Source organism: Pan paniscus, chromosome 3, assembly GCF_029289425.2.
Source record: "Pan paniscus chromosome 3, NHGRI_mPanPan1-v2.0_pri, whole genome shotgun sequence".
In the NCBI taxonomy this organism is placed as follows: Eukaryota; Metazoa; Chordata; class Mammalia; order Primates; family Hominidae; genus Pan; species Pan paniscus.
In genome coordinates, this window is record NC_073252.2 from 151,635,805 (window position 1) to 151,650,066 (window position 14,262).

The 14,262-nt window shown below is 45.7% G+C and overlaps 1 protein-coding gene across 4 annotated transcripts in view; it reads right to left on the minus strand.

The window, feature by feature from the left end:
* Window positions 1-12,242, minus strand: part of RNF175 (ring finger protein 175) — a 49,792-nt gene extending 37,550 nt beyond the window's left edge. For 2 of the 4 annotated variants that reach the window (XM_034959300.3, XM_034959299.3), the window contains exons 1-3: window positions 12,031-12,242; window positions 3,661-3,698; window positions 642-783 (exon numbers count right to left, since the gene is read on the minus strand). In XM_034959300.3, coding sequence (XP_034815191.1) covers window positions 642-783; window positions 3,661-3,698; window positions 12,031-12,096 — 246 coding nt within the window. In that variant the 5' untranslated portion in view covers window positions 12,097-12,242. Of the gene's footprint in view, window positions 1-641; window positions 825-3,660; window positions 3,699-12,030 lie in introns of all 4 variants that reach the window. The other 2 variants (XM_034959301.2, XM_034959303.3) reach the window with 2 other exon arrangements.
* Window positions 12,243-14,262: the final 2,020 nt, after the last annotated feature.

Genomic DNA, 14,262 nt, shown 5'->3' on the forward strand with positions numbered 1-14,262 from the left:
GAGAGAGAAAATGGGCCCACATTCATATTTTTATAATAAACCCACTCCCACAATAATTAATGGCATTAATCCATTCACAAGGGCAGAGCCCTTATGGCCAAATCGCCTCTTATTAGGCCCCACCTCCCAGTACTGTTGCATTGGGGATTAAATCTCCAACACAAGAACTTTGGGGGATACATTCAAACCACAGCAGACACCCTAAACCATTTCTTTTGGCTATTCTAATCCTCCTTTTCCTGGACTGTTGGCAGAAGTTGTTCATGCATGAAAGGAAAACTGGTTTACTTAAACCAGGGTTTTTCAGTCTTGGCACCATTGACATTTTAGGCCAGATAATTTTTGTTGTGGGGAGCTGTTCTGCATTGGAGGATGTTTACCAGCATCCCTGGCCTCTATCCACCAGGTGCCAGTTGCAACTCCGCTCCCCCTTTTCACCCCCCACAAGTCTTGACAGTCAAAAATGTTTCCAGACATGGCCAAATGTCTCCCGGGAGTGAAATTGCACTTGGTTGAGAACCACTGACTTAAACCAAGGCAGTTCCTTCAAAGTGCTAACCAAGGGAGAACATGTCCTGGAAAAAAACAGTCAAGCTGATACAAGCTGGAGCAGGCTCCCAGCAGCCACGGGGGTGACTCACGTTGTAGGATCGGCCATGCCTCTGTCTCCACTGAACCAGCACTATCTGGGCAATGACCAGAACGCAGAGGAAGATCAAGATCATTTCCACGTGCATGGAATCGTGGCCCCGGTGCATCTTGTACATCCTCTCCTGCTGCAGGCTGGAACCAGCAAAATGAGGTCATCTGAAAAAGCCCTCAACCTTGCGCATTTAGCAAAAAAAAAAAAAAAAAACAAAAACAAGTTTGGCTTACAAAAAGCAACAGGGGATTTCAAATATAAGGGTTGGTAAGCTTTGATTGTAAAGTTTTTCTAAGTTTTTCTTGGTTTCTTCCCTTTCCCTAGATCTGGAGAAGGAGCAGCTGGGAGGAGGAGCCTGACTTTCTTAGCAAAACCAGTTCCTTTTCTTTCCCATGTGGTTGGCCTCAGCCTTGTCTTTTAAGTTAAGTGATGGGGCTAAAAAAACTAATGAGCCCCAGGAAGACCTGGGGTCCAGTCCCTGATCTGCCACTTCATTGCCTCACAACCTTGGGGAAGTCATTTATCCTCTCTGAGCCTCAGTTTCCTCATTTGCAAATTTCAAATAACCATCCTTCTGTAACTGACAAGGTTGTTGTAAGACTATAAAGCACATGTTATTTTATTTGTGTCTATATAAGGAATAATTATTATTGAGCTGCATCATATGAAACTTCAATTTTTGAAAGTCAAAAACAGTCAAATGTTGGTAATTTTAAATCATTTGCTACTATTTCAAGTAAAAGGATACCCTGCAGATGGTGCTTATGCCAGAGGAGAGAATATTATCCACGGGGCAATGGAAAGCTTCTGAATGAGTTGTATAAATTGTTACAGGACTATAATAGAGAGAAAGAATAGGCTTAAGTATTATCTTAGACATGCACAAACATTCCCATGATGGCTGAATGTTCCCATTTTAGCTGGACGCTTAGTTTTGCACAATTGTAGAGAAAATCAACAAAATAGTTTGTCATCTCTTTTAACGTTCTGGGATAGCCTCGATGAAAACCTAGAGCAGTGGTTCTTGACCTTGTCTGTAAGTTAGGAATCACTGGGAAGCTTTAAAAAAATCTTAACCCCCCATATCCAGATCAATTAGATGACCATTTCTGGGTGTTGGGGGCTGAATTTCACACTCTCAAAATTCATACACTGACGTCCTAATCCCCTGTACTTCAACATGCCAACCAAAACCTGCCAGCACCTTAATCTTGGACTTTCAGCCTCCAGAACTGTGAGAAAATAAATTTCTGATTTTAAGCCACCTATTCTGTGGTATTTTGTTATGGTATTCCTAGCAAATTAATACAGATTTGCAGAATGGGATGTGACATAGGAATTTTTCAGGCATCCCATGTGATTTTAAGGGGCAGCCAAGATTGAGAACCACGAGCCTAGCAGAAGAGAAAGAGGCCCAGGGTCAAGATGAGTGAACATGGGGAAAAATTATGAATGCTGTCAGTTACTTTCTAAATACTGGTTATCATTATCTTTCATCCTTAGTGTGGCACCATCAGTCACAAAATCTCTTAAAGTTAAGTTTCCACTTACGTCTGGTTACAATATGCAGTTAGCTAATGTACCACCCAGAAAACACCACAGGGTAACAGTCTGTGCCGCGAGATAGTGACCTTTTAAAGGCACTTGATGGGTATGTGGGTTGGGTTCTCTCCCTCTGCCAGCATTTCTACAGCTACTCCAAAGAGCAGTGAATGCCTCAGAAAAGGGTCTCATCCAAATCCCAAGGGTGCCCCCTGCTGGAAAAGGTGTAGAAATCAGCCCACAGAGCCCAGTAAATACTCCTGCTCAAGTTCAGTTTCTTTGAGAGGGATTCTTAGAATGTCAGTGCTGGAAGTTACCATAGATGGAATGAATCTCCCTCATTTATCAAATGACGAAGATGAAATCCATATCAGGTAAGCAACTTGAATAAAATTACATGGCTCTTAGTCTCTCTATTGGAAGCTGAGCTCAGGAGACAGGAATGATTTCTAGAAGCTCATTTAAACAAACAAACAAGCAAAAAACAAACTTGTTCCCCTGAAGATATGGGAAGAAAAATGAAAAGAGTACAAGTGCTTAGTTGTGGTTTATACAGCTCCAAATCTAAAATAGCTGTTTAACATTCTATATAATTAACAGACTTTGAACTTACGGCATATAGATAAAAGAGTGACTTCATCATCAGTCTAAAATAGGATTTGCATAGATATAAAATAAAATATGCTTTATGAGATTAATCTATTAATCTGTTATATGAGATTAATCTATTAATCTGTTATATGAGATTAATCTATTAATCTGTTATATGAGATTAATCTATTAATCTGTTATATGAGATTAATCTATTAATCTGTTATATGAGATTAATCTATTAATCTGTTATATGAGATTAATCTATTAATCTGTTATATGAGATTAATCTATTAATCTGTTATATGAGATTAATCTATTAATCTGTTATATGAGATTAATCTATTAATCTGTTATATCAGATTGTAATAAAAATGCATCTCAAATTGGTTAGCCTATGTTGAAGTACTTTGAAAAGTATATATTGGTGTACAAATGTAGTAAGTATTTTCCTTTTTGAGTAGGAATATATCCAAAATTGACTCCTGTAATACAAAAAAGGAGGAGCTTTTCATTCTTATTTCACTTCATGTGGTGCTCACAGGGCCCAATGGCCCTACAGTATGCACCAGAACACAGGGGCAATGGTATAGGAACAAAACCAGTGTATCTTGTGCCTAAAATAAATAGTAACTTGACACAGCCATATTTTGAAGGATATATTAATCCACCTTTGTGGGACTGCATGATCTTTTCCTACAGATCATGCTGTAGAAAACAGATGAAATCCATGCATTTTGGTCTGTAGTATTTGTGTATCCTACCCCATCTTCTCTATCCTGGAAAATTTACAAATAAAATGATGACTTCATTCATTTTCTCAACTGTTAAGATAAAAATCTAATTTTTAGCAAAACAACTCTTAAAAAATACTAATTACTTACTTCCATGTGTCTTCTGCAGAAAGCTTTGTATGAGAGAGCTGAAAAACATAAAAAGGGCCCTTATCAAAAAATGTCCTTATTTTCTTGGTTTTTCTGTGAAAGCAATATATGGGAAACCCAGACCATGAAAAATAACAATGTCACATAGTATTTGAATAATTTGGGATAAAAGTCCTAGTAAAATAATTTGCTTACAGAACTAAAACAACACAAACAAAAAAAGAGTAATCAGGTCACTATTAATAAATATTTGATCCTGTTCCTGGATCAGAGAATCAGATGAGGCTCCATTTCAGTGGTTTTGTTTTGGCAAATCAGTCAAAGTTACAGAGAGTGGTCTCCCAATAGGCCATGCTACTCTGGCTTCTAGGATATGAAGTGTGAGTCTGAGCATCCCTAAAAAACATCTGTTTTGCTGGTATCTTAAATGATTGCAGTGAGTAGATATCTCCAATCTCAGTGAGTAAATATCATTTCCAAGTTCAAAGTTTCAGAGACAGAGCTGACCAGAGGCTCCGTTGATTTGGAGCATTCTTGTACTCTCCTGTTAAGAAGGCATCATTACTGACCCCAGGGAAGGGAGTAATCTGGGCTTGTGCCCTTACAAATTGAGCTGGAAAGCACAGAGATCGTCTCCAGAACCATGCTTTTTGGATGACCTGCAGAGTCCACCCATGGACTATGTTTTCTAGATTATTGCTAACCCACTACATTTGGTCATGTGAAACCTTTAAGGCCAATCATTGGAAAGACGTAATCGTGTAACTTTGGTGGAGAGCACAGAAGAGCATAGACAACCAATGTTTTTGCCCCCAAAGCAGAAGTTAGCAGAAAGGGACCTGTGGAACAAAGGAGGAGACTCATGCACCTTGACTACCTGAGGCTTGCTTCACTCCTGGAACTCAACACTTGAGCCCAGATGTTGTGACCTCCATTTGAATATTAGGGACCCACCTGGTGGGATCACCTGGGGGCAGGGAGCCATGGAGAAGTTGCCAGTATTACCCCCTGTGCCACCCACTTCTTCTTTCCTGGCATCACCCAGAAAGGTCCTGGCATTGTGCAAATATTGCCTAAACTTATACTTTTCTATTTCATCCAAAGCCTTGTTCTCTCTTAAATGTGAGAAAGAAAACCTTAAAAGTACTAGAAGAAAACATGGGTAAACATGTTTATAATTCTGCAGTGGAAAAGGCATTTTTAAGTATAATGTAGAGCCCAGAAATTATAAAGTTAAAAAATGACAGATTTTGAGGACATTTAAAATAAAATACATTATAGTCCTCAATATTTGAAAGACAAATTGAACTGGGGAAAGCACAACATATGGGAGGGGCAAAAAACTAAAAAGCATATGTAAAAAGGGCTTTTATAATTTAATCAAAAAGAGACAGTCCAAAAGGGCAAAGTACATGAATGAGAAATTCACGAATTGAGATATACAAATGACACATAAATTTATGGAAAGGTGTTCAAACTCACCAGTAATAACTGTGTTTAAAAAAAAGTAAAAATGAGGACTTCTATTGAAACACGGTAAATAAAAAAAGTGCACTTACCTCCTCTCCCTTCCCAAACACCACTAGAACAATAGCAAAAGGACATAAACCTCCAAGTCCAAGGAGAATGAGAGAGGAGTCCAGAGCAGCCAATTCTGAAACTGACCAGCAGATGGGCCAGCGGAAAGGGACACTGGGACACCACAGGGCAAAAAACACCGAAGCCCACCAGCATGCGGGCAGTGCAGAGCAGAATGTGTGTGCTAAGACCCTCAGGAGGGCTGTGGATTGCGGGCTCCTAGGGCGTCTAGAAGTGGGGGATGCAACCGGGGTTAGTAACAGAAGGTTCACTGAAAGTCAGTTTAAGGTTTGGAGGCCCCCACACTAGCAGAATACTAGTGGCTAAACCGGAGGCACAGGCCAAGAGGCACCAGGCATGTGGAGGGAGAGTAGAGGACACTGGCAGCCCTCATCTGAGTCTAGAGAGCCCTAGCACCATCCTCCCTGGCAGCATCACCTCTAGATCCGGCTGCAGGGGCCCTGCCTTGCTTTACAGGACCCCGGACATCTCAAACCCTGAAACACAAAATAACTGTGTTGTTATCTTCTCTCTCTCTCTCTCTCTCTCTTTTTTTTTTCCCTAGGTGGAGTCTTGCTTTTGTCACCCAGGCTAGAGTGCAATGGTGCGATCTCAGCTCACTGCAACCTCTGCCTCCCGGGTTCAAGCGATTCTCCTGCCTTAGCCTCTTGAGTAGCTGGGACTACAGGCACTCGCCACCATGCCCGGCTAAATTTTTCTATTTTTAGTAGAGACGGGGTTTTGCCATGTTGGCCAGGCTGGTCTCCAACTCCTGACCTCAGGTGATCCGCCCACCTCGACCTCTCAAAGTGCTGAGATTACAGGCGTGAGCCACTGTGCCTGGTGTCTTTTCTGTCTCTTAAGAAAATATTTTGAGGCCGGGCGTGGTGGCTCACACCTGTAATCCCAGCACTTTGGGAGGCCAAGGCAGGCGGATCACAAGGTCAGGAGATCGAGACCATCCTGGCTAACATGGTGAAACCCCGTCTCTACTAAAAATACAAAAAATTAGCCTGGCGTGGTTGTAGGCGCCTGTAGTCCCAGCTACTCAGGAGGATGAGGTAGGAGAATGGTGTGAACCCGGGAGGTGGAGCTTGCAGTGAGCTGAGATCGCGCCACTGCACTCCAGCCTGGGTGACAGAGCAAGACTCCGTCTCAAAAAAAAAAAAAAAAAAAAAAAATTATGAAAGTCTGGTAACTGATTGAGTGAGTAGACCTTGATTGGAGAGATGATGTAGGGCTGACACCCCAGGGGACTGGCAGGTTGGGGAGAAGAAAAAGAATAGCCTGTGCTCTGGGAAACTGGAGATAAAGTTTTGAAATTTGGCCATCCCAAACCATCTAAGTGGGATCTTGGCTGACCAGGCTCCTCAATTAACTGCAGTGAGGTAGTCTGGGAGCAGCTTGGAACTGCTTGGAAATCCCGAGTCTGAAAAGTGAGATGTGTGGTGGGAGATCCTATCTACCACAGCTTCCTTGGGAGTCAGTGGGGTCAGTCCACATCCCTGGTTTAGGCACCGTAGTGGGTTGAATTGTGTCCTCCCAAAAGATATGTTTGAGTCCTAACCCCCAGTACCTGTGAATGTGATCTTATTTGGCAATAGGGTATTTGCAGATGTAATTGAGGACCTCAGAATAAGACCATCTGGATTTAGGGCAGGTCTAAATCCAATGCCTAGTGTCCTTGCAAGAGAAAGGAGCGGAAGATTTGACATCCAGAGACACAGACACAGAATAGCAAGGCAGAGTAGATGGCCGTGTGAAGACAGAAGCAGGAACCGGAGGGATGCAGCCACAAGCCAGGAACACCTGGAGTCACCAGAGACTGGAAGGGGCAAGTAAGAAGTCTCCCCTAGAGTCTTTAGAGGGAGCATGACCCTGTTGACACCTAGATTTTGAACTCCTGGCCTCCAGAACTGTGAGATAATACATTTTTTTGTTGTTATGGAAGACCTAGGAAACTAGTACAGGTACATTGAAACTTCCATCTTCCCTGTCCCAGCAGATCCTTGCTACCACTCAAGCCTGCAGCCAGCACTGCAGGTAGGGAGAATGTGGCTACATGGGCCACAAGTGGACCTGCAGGCAGGGCTGTGAGAGCAGATCAGTTGATGATACTTAGACATGTGGCACGAGGGCCTCCATTTGTGCTCTTGGCCTAGGCATGTTAGACATGGGCTTGCCCACTTGGCTGGCAGCCAGACATGCCCCTTACACAGGGAATGAATCAATTTAAGCCAAGAGAAAAGACCTATAGATGGACAGTCCTTGTTCTCCCAACGAAAAGGCCCAGCCAGGTCACCCTCCACTGAAGCCTGCCTGTCAACAAGCTTTCCCTGCTAGCAAGAGCTTAACAGTGCTGTACTGTCTCACCTCAGACACAAGTGAACAGTCAAAGATCACAAGACGTTTGAGACAGGAAAGAGTTCTGCACCCATGATGACAAGAACACTGTGCTTTAAAGAATATAGAAAAACAACCAAAAGCTCTTAGAAATTAAAAACAGGAAGACAGAAATAAAAACTCAAATGAAGAATCAAAGATAAATTGAAGAACTCAGAAAGAATTAAAAAAAAAAACTCAAAGACATGGAAAACAGAAGAGAAAATATAAGAATATTAGTGAATTGGGCTAGGAAATCTCCTCATATCCCCCACCCCCCCCCAAAAAAAATGAGTTCTAGAACCAGAGAAGAAGATAACAGATGGCAGGAAGTTTAAAAGAAATTACACAAGAAAATTTCCAAGGACTGAAAGATACCTGTTTTAAAAATGAAATGCTCACCAAGTACCCAGCCCGATGGATGAAAAAGACCCATATTTTTATATATCTGCATAAAAGAATCTGTAAGATCTACAAAATGATAACACAGATTCATATTTACTGACATAGAAATATTTTCATGACATATTCTGAACAGCAAAAGCATGCTTCAAAACAGTTGTGTATAATCTGAGCCTATTTATGTAAATGTATAGTTACATAAAGAGACATCTGTAATAAAAAAGCCCAGAAGAGTGGCTCCCAAGACATTAACAGGAATGCTCCATGGGTGGTGATACATCCTGGGCATTTACTTTTTTTTTATACTTCTTTACATTAAGTGTATCCTACATGAACATATGTCACTGAAAAGAACAATACAAAAGTAAGCTTGCCTCTGTCCTCTTTTTTATCCCTTTCCTTGTCTGATCAGTAGCCATGTCCTTTTTATCCCTGTTCCAGCACCACATTTGTATCAATCTCTTATATCTTTCTTTTGGCTAGCTAAATTTGTGTGAGCTCCAGATGCTTCTGAATGCCTCCTACATAGCCCCACTTGGGACTCTCTCTCTCAGATATGTGAATTAACCTGCCCTAAAGTGAACATACTTGTTTCCCCCCAGGCTGCTCCCACTTCGGTGTCCCCCCTCCCCCATCTCAGTTAATAGCATCCTGTCCTATCTATCCAATTGCTCAAAGCAGAAAAGCCTGGGGCATCATCCTTGCCCCTAACCAACCCTGTACCTCCAACCCACTACTCTCCTGTTGACCCTACCTATAAATGCCTCACAAACATGCCCCCTTCTCTCCACCCCTATGGCTTCTATGCCATTCATTTTGTCATTCATTCAGCAAATATGGAGTGGTGCCTCCCATGTGCCAGCCGCTGGGTGAAGAGCTGGCATTCAAGGGTTAGAAAGACAAACAAGGTGTCTGTTCTCATGAATAGGACCTTGTGTTCTAGAGGAAATGATGCACAATAAACAAGCAAACAAAACAACTGCCTAATGAAGTAAATTATATGAAGAAAATAAAATGTGTGATAAAGAATTACCAGCAGAGGGCAAGGGCTGTCACTCTTTAGATAGGGTGGCTAGGGGAGGATGAGATGGAGGCCAGCATGCAGGGTGTCCCCCTCCTCTGAGGCCCTTGCCTTTGCTCTCTTCCCTCTTCAAACAGTAAGAGTGTTCCCATTAAAGGTAGACTGATCCTATTGTCTTCCTGCCTGAAATCCAACATGGCTCACAAGGCCTTGTATCCCATTTCAGCCTCTCCTCTCTCCACTGCCCCTGCACACCCTCTGCTCCAGCCAAGCAGAGCTTTCCTGTCCCTGAATGCTCTCCCTCCACTCCCAGCCTCCATGCTGGGTTGCCTCATTTCTGCTCACCCTTGGATCCCACTTACTCCAGGACACCCTTTTGGTGAGGCCCCTACCAGTATATCTACTGACCTCGAACATTGTTACCAGACTGCACTGCTGATGACTAATTTACTTACCTGAATCTGTAGGTGGCCAGCACTGGCCTCATCCCCCCACTGAATCCTCATGTCTGGTGCATGGCACACTCAATGTGTTTGGAGACTGCCACCCCGATTGGCTTTCATTATCTCTCACCTGAACTGCTGCCTCCAAACTGATTTTGTCACTTTCAACTCTTCCCTCACAAAACCCTCCTGTTAGAAAAATCTTTCTAAACCAAGTGGCAAAGCCAGAACAATGAACTCAGAAACTAGTGATGACCCTGGACCACATGTGAGTGCCAGGTAGGAATGTTAGGTTTAGAGGGCTGTATTCATTGGTAAGGAATTCATGTCACAAGGCAAGGCCGCATGCCTGTGGGTGGAGAGGAGGGGCTGTGTATGGCCTGCTCCCAGGCAGAGAGCAGTTTTGGGGAAGTGGTGGGTCCTCTCAGCTCTCAGGAGAAATCCGAGCCTGGAAAGCAAGCCTCAGACAAGCAGAAGAGGGAACTCCTAAACCCATGGTCTCTGCTCTCTTACACTCCAAATTTAAGGAGTTTCAAACATACCTAACCAGTTGCAGGCTCAAAAGACCCCAGGGGTTGTAGCTGGGGAGGTGGAGGATGGGGAATAGGGAGATGGTGTTTGTCCAGTAAGGTATGCTGGACTTAGGGTCTTACATCATAAGATTGTACGTTACTGTTCATTTATTCATTCAATACATATTTATTGAGGCCCTGCCATTTGCTGAGACTGTTCTAGGTCCTGGAAATACAGGAGCGAGCAAGGCAGACCACATGGCTTTTCTGCTGGAGCTTTCATGCTGAAGGAGGTTCTTAGACAATCAAATACACACATAGACATACTTCAGGTAGTGATAAGGGTGATGAAGGAAAATAAAATAGGGTGAGGTTCAAACCAAAGGGAAGCTATCAGATAATAGGCTGGTCAGTAACTATCTCTGTTTTCACTTTCTTATCTCTAGCTCTAGTAAAGTCAAGAAACCAGCACTTCTTGAACTTTGATGTGCAAATGAATCACCCTGGGATCTGGTTAAAATGCGGATTTCAATTCAGTGGGTCTGGCGTGGGAACTGAGACTGCATTTTTAACAGGCTCCCAGGTAATGCCTTGGCTGCTGGTTCCTGGACCACACTGTCTTGCCATATGGGATTAAGAGAAAAGCTGTGAGTCCCTCCTAGGGCAGCCTCAACAGAGAGGCCATACCTCCTGAGGGCAGCAGACTAGGCAGTGATGCCAGCCTTAAGGAAGAGCAAAGATCAGCAGCAAATCCACCAATACTAGATCCTCTGACACTCCTGGCATGCATTCATCAATTCAGAACCTCCCTTTCGATAATCTGGGTTTGAAACCAGCAAGAAAGTCATGGAGTTTCATTTTAAGTTTCCCCATTTTGTGGTACACAAGCCCCTCCACAGCCTAGCCCACCCTTATTTTTTGCTATAAGCATTCCTGACCCCTAGGTTTCTGCCAGTCAGAGTGGACAGTCCCCTCTCTCTGCCTTGTCCCATGGCCATCCATCCCAATATTTAAAAAAAAAAATCTCCAAGCCATTTGGTACTGTTGTTCCCTCCATCTAGAATTCTCTGGCCCACGAGGTCAGATCCTGTCCATTCCCCAACACCCAGCTCGAACGCCACGCCCTCACGGGTTGGAGGAGAAGGGGGTTAGTCAGGAGCAAGCCCTTCTCAGAAATCCTACAGTTCTTTGCCTGAACCTATTTTGGGACATTAATCTCTTCCTACCCGCTCTGTGAGTGATTTTTGTTGTTGTTTAAGAGTTATCTTTGCCCTTAAGAGTTATTTTTGTCCTCGTTTTACGGATGGGATTTGGGTTCCTCCAGGTAAGACCTACCCTCCTCCACCCCCAAATCCTCCTGGTACCTGGATGTAGCCTAAGAAGAATTGTCCTATGAATGAAGAATAAATTAAGATTGGGTTTGCAATTGACGCCAGCAGAAGCAGAAATGGGCTAGGTTGAGCACCAGGCAAGACAAGCTGACGATCAGGGTACACATCTTGAATCAGAAACCCTGGGCACAGACCAGCAGTCTGCGTGGTAACAGGCCCTCCGAGTGATTCTGATGACACTCGAGTTTGAGAACCAGGGCGGTCTAGCCAAAAGCCTGCAGTACACCCCTTCCCCTCTCTCGCAGCTTACGACCTTGACCCTGGGCTCTGGGGGCTTCCGCCGAGGAGGGAGGAGGGCACAGGCGGTCACTAAGGAGGGCGGGAGTGGAAGGGGTGAGCCTGGAAGAGAAAGTGCGAGGATGCGAGAAGAGGGATGGAGCGAAGGAAGAGGATCAGAAGGAGGAAAGGAAGGTAGCGGGGAGGGCACAGAAGTGGGGAGGGAGGGAGTGGAGGAGGGACTGGCACCCCGCACGGTGGCATCTTCCAGAAGGTCATGCCTCCGTCCCCACGTCTTTCCAGGGCCGGTTCTCCCCGGTGGGGCCCGGGGTCTTGGAGACCAGTCTGTGCAGCCTGCCCGGCACCAGCGTGAGCCCCGGGACCCCGGCCTGGCGTCCCCCACGCCCGCGCCCCCGCGCCACTACCTGCTCCTGCTGCGGGGGGGCCTCCAGCACCGGCGCTGCCTTCCGCGCCGCCGCCCCCGCGGCCATGCCTGAGCCACTGTGCCTTCTCCAGGGCACAGCGCCTGCCGGGGAGGGTCCCGCAGAGTCCACAGAAGGAGGCGCCGCGGGGCCTCGGGAGCCGAGGGTGAGAGCCGGATCTGCGGCGGCGGCGGAGCGGCGGCCCTGCCCGGGTTGTGCGGGGCGGGAGATGGGAGCCTCCCGGCACGCCCCGCCTCCGCCCCCTGCACGCTGGCCAGCGTCCTCCCCAGCAGCGGCCTCGAGGTCCCGGTCGCCAGCACCCCCGGTTCCTTCAGGACCTCAGGCCTCCCATTCAGCCAGCCATTGTCGCCGATAAAGCGTCCTGAGCCCTACCGGCTGCGTGTGGCGGGAAGCCCGGTTTTGTTACCGGGCGGCAGGACTGGAGGAGGGGTCAGAGGTGGGTAGGGAGAGAGAGGGGAGTAGAGGAGTGAGAAATGGCGGTGGGGGGGCGAGGGGTGCTGGGGAGGAAGAGAAGAGAGAGAGAGAGAGAGTTTCCTCTCCCTCAGAGGTGTTTATTAGGAGGCAGGAGTTCGGGTGGCTGTGCAGATACAGACTTACCTCAGTTATCTGTGCTTCCTCCAAAGATGATGGAGAGAAACTCCAATCTAGGGAGAGCGCAGACCATCTTGACCCCTATGCTGCTCCAGGCCATGCAGGGCCCCTGCGACGCAAGCATCTTGCCTTTGCCCCTCTACCTCCAGGGTCTCCCCTCCCGCCTTTACAACTTAGGCCTAAGCCTGGCTTCAAGGTTGAGAACAAGCTGGAACGTTTAGGCAAGCCTTTAGAAATACCTGGGTGTTGAAAAGAGGAGCACAGAATTAGATGATGTGTCCTACGAAATACGGCTTACCCCTTTCCAGTTTGTGATGGCTTGTATTTGTCAACACCTACAAAGGAGGTGAACGGACCAAGATGGACATTTCTCTGCCATTGTGGAACGTAGAGCCTAACAGGGGATAGAGAAAAATAAGCATCTAAGTACAATTTATCACGGATGGTGCCTTGGTTTTCCAGCCTTAACTGGGCATCAGAATCCTATGGAGGAATGCTGAGTTTGTTAAAACTCAGAGTGCTGGCCAAGCACAGTGGCTGATGCCTTTAATCCCAGCACTTTGGGAGGACAGGGCGGGCGGATTGCTTGAACCTAGGAGTTTGAGACCAGCCTAGGCAACATGGTGAAGCCCCATCTCTATAAAATATACAAAAGTGAGCTGGGCGTGGTACACCTGTAGCCCCAGCTACTCAGGAGGTTGAGGCTGGAGGATCGCTGGAGCCCGGGAGGTTCAGGCTGCAGTAAGCCGTGATGGAACCACTGCACTTCTGTCTGGACAACAGAGCGAGACTCTATCAAAAAACAAAACAAAAATCTTCAGATTGCTGGAGTTGAGCCCTAGAGTTTTTAATATAGTAGGTCTAGGGTGGGGCCTGAGCATTTGTCTTTTGAACAAGTTTTCAGGTGCCGCTGGGGCTGTTACCTACATCTGAAGACTACCTTGTAGCATGATCAGAGTGTGTTGGAAAGAGTGTCTGAGATGGAGAGAACAGCGGATGCAAGGGCCAGAATGCTGGAGAAGGCATAATGAATTGGAGAAATAAAAATCGTGGTTAACATTGATAGAATGCTTACCGTGTGCCAGGTGCCGTCCTGAGCACTCTACCTGTGTTAGCTCATTCAGTCTTCCTGACAATCCTGTGAGGTGGGCATTGTGACTGTCCGTGTTTTACACGGGAGAACACTGAAGCACAGAGAGGTCCAGAAGTTTGTTCAAGTTTTGAAGCTAATAGGTGGGGCAGTGGGAATTTGAACCCAGACAAAACTGACTTCATGGTCTGGGTTCTTAATCTCTCAAGGAAGTAGCTGCGAAGGTCAGCAAGGGCCAGATCCACGTAAATCATATTAAACAGTTTGGACTGTAGCCTCAGGAGAATGAGAAGCCATTACCGAGTTTTAAGCAAGAAAATGACAATACCAGACTTGCCTTTTGGCTTCAAGAGTGGGGAAGAGGGCTATGACTATGACTCAAGACAGAGAGACCAGCCAGAAAGCTATTGCTGTAGTTTCAGCTCTAAGGATGACAGTGGCCTTGGTGGTGAGAGTGTGTGCAGGGACAGAGTGGAGGGGAGATGGAGAGATGTGTTTGGGGATGGGAGATCTAGGTAATAGAATCTACTGTA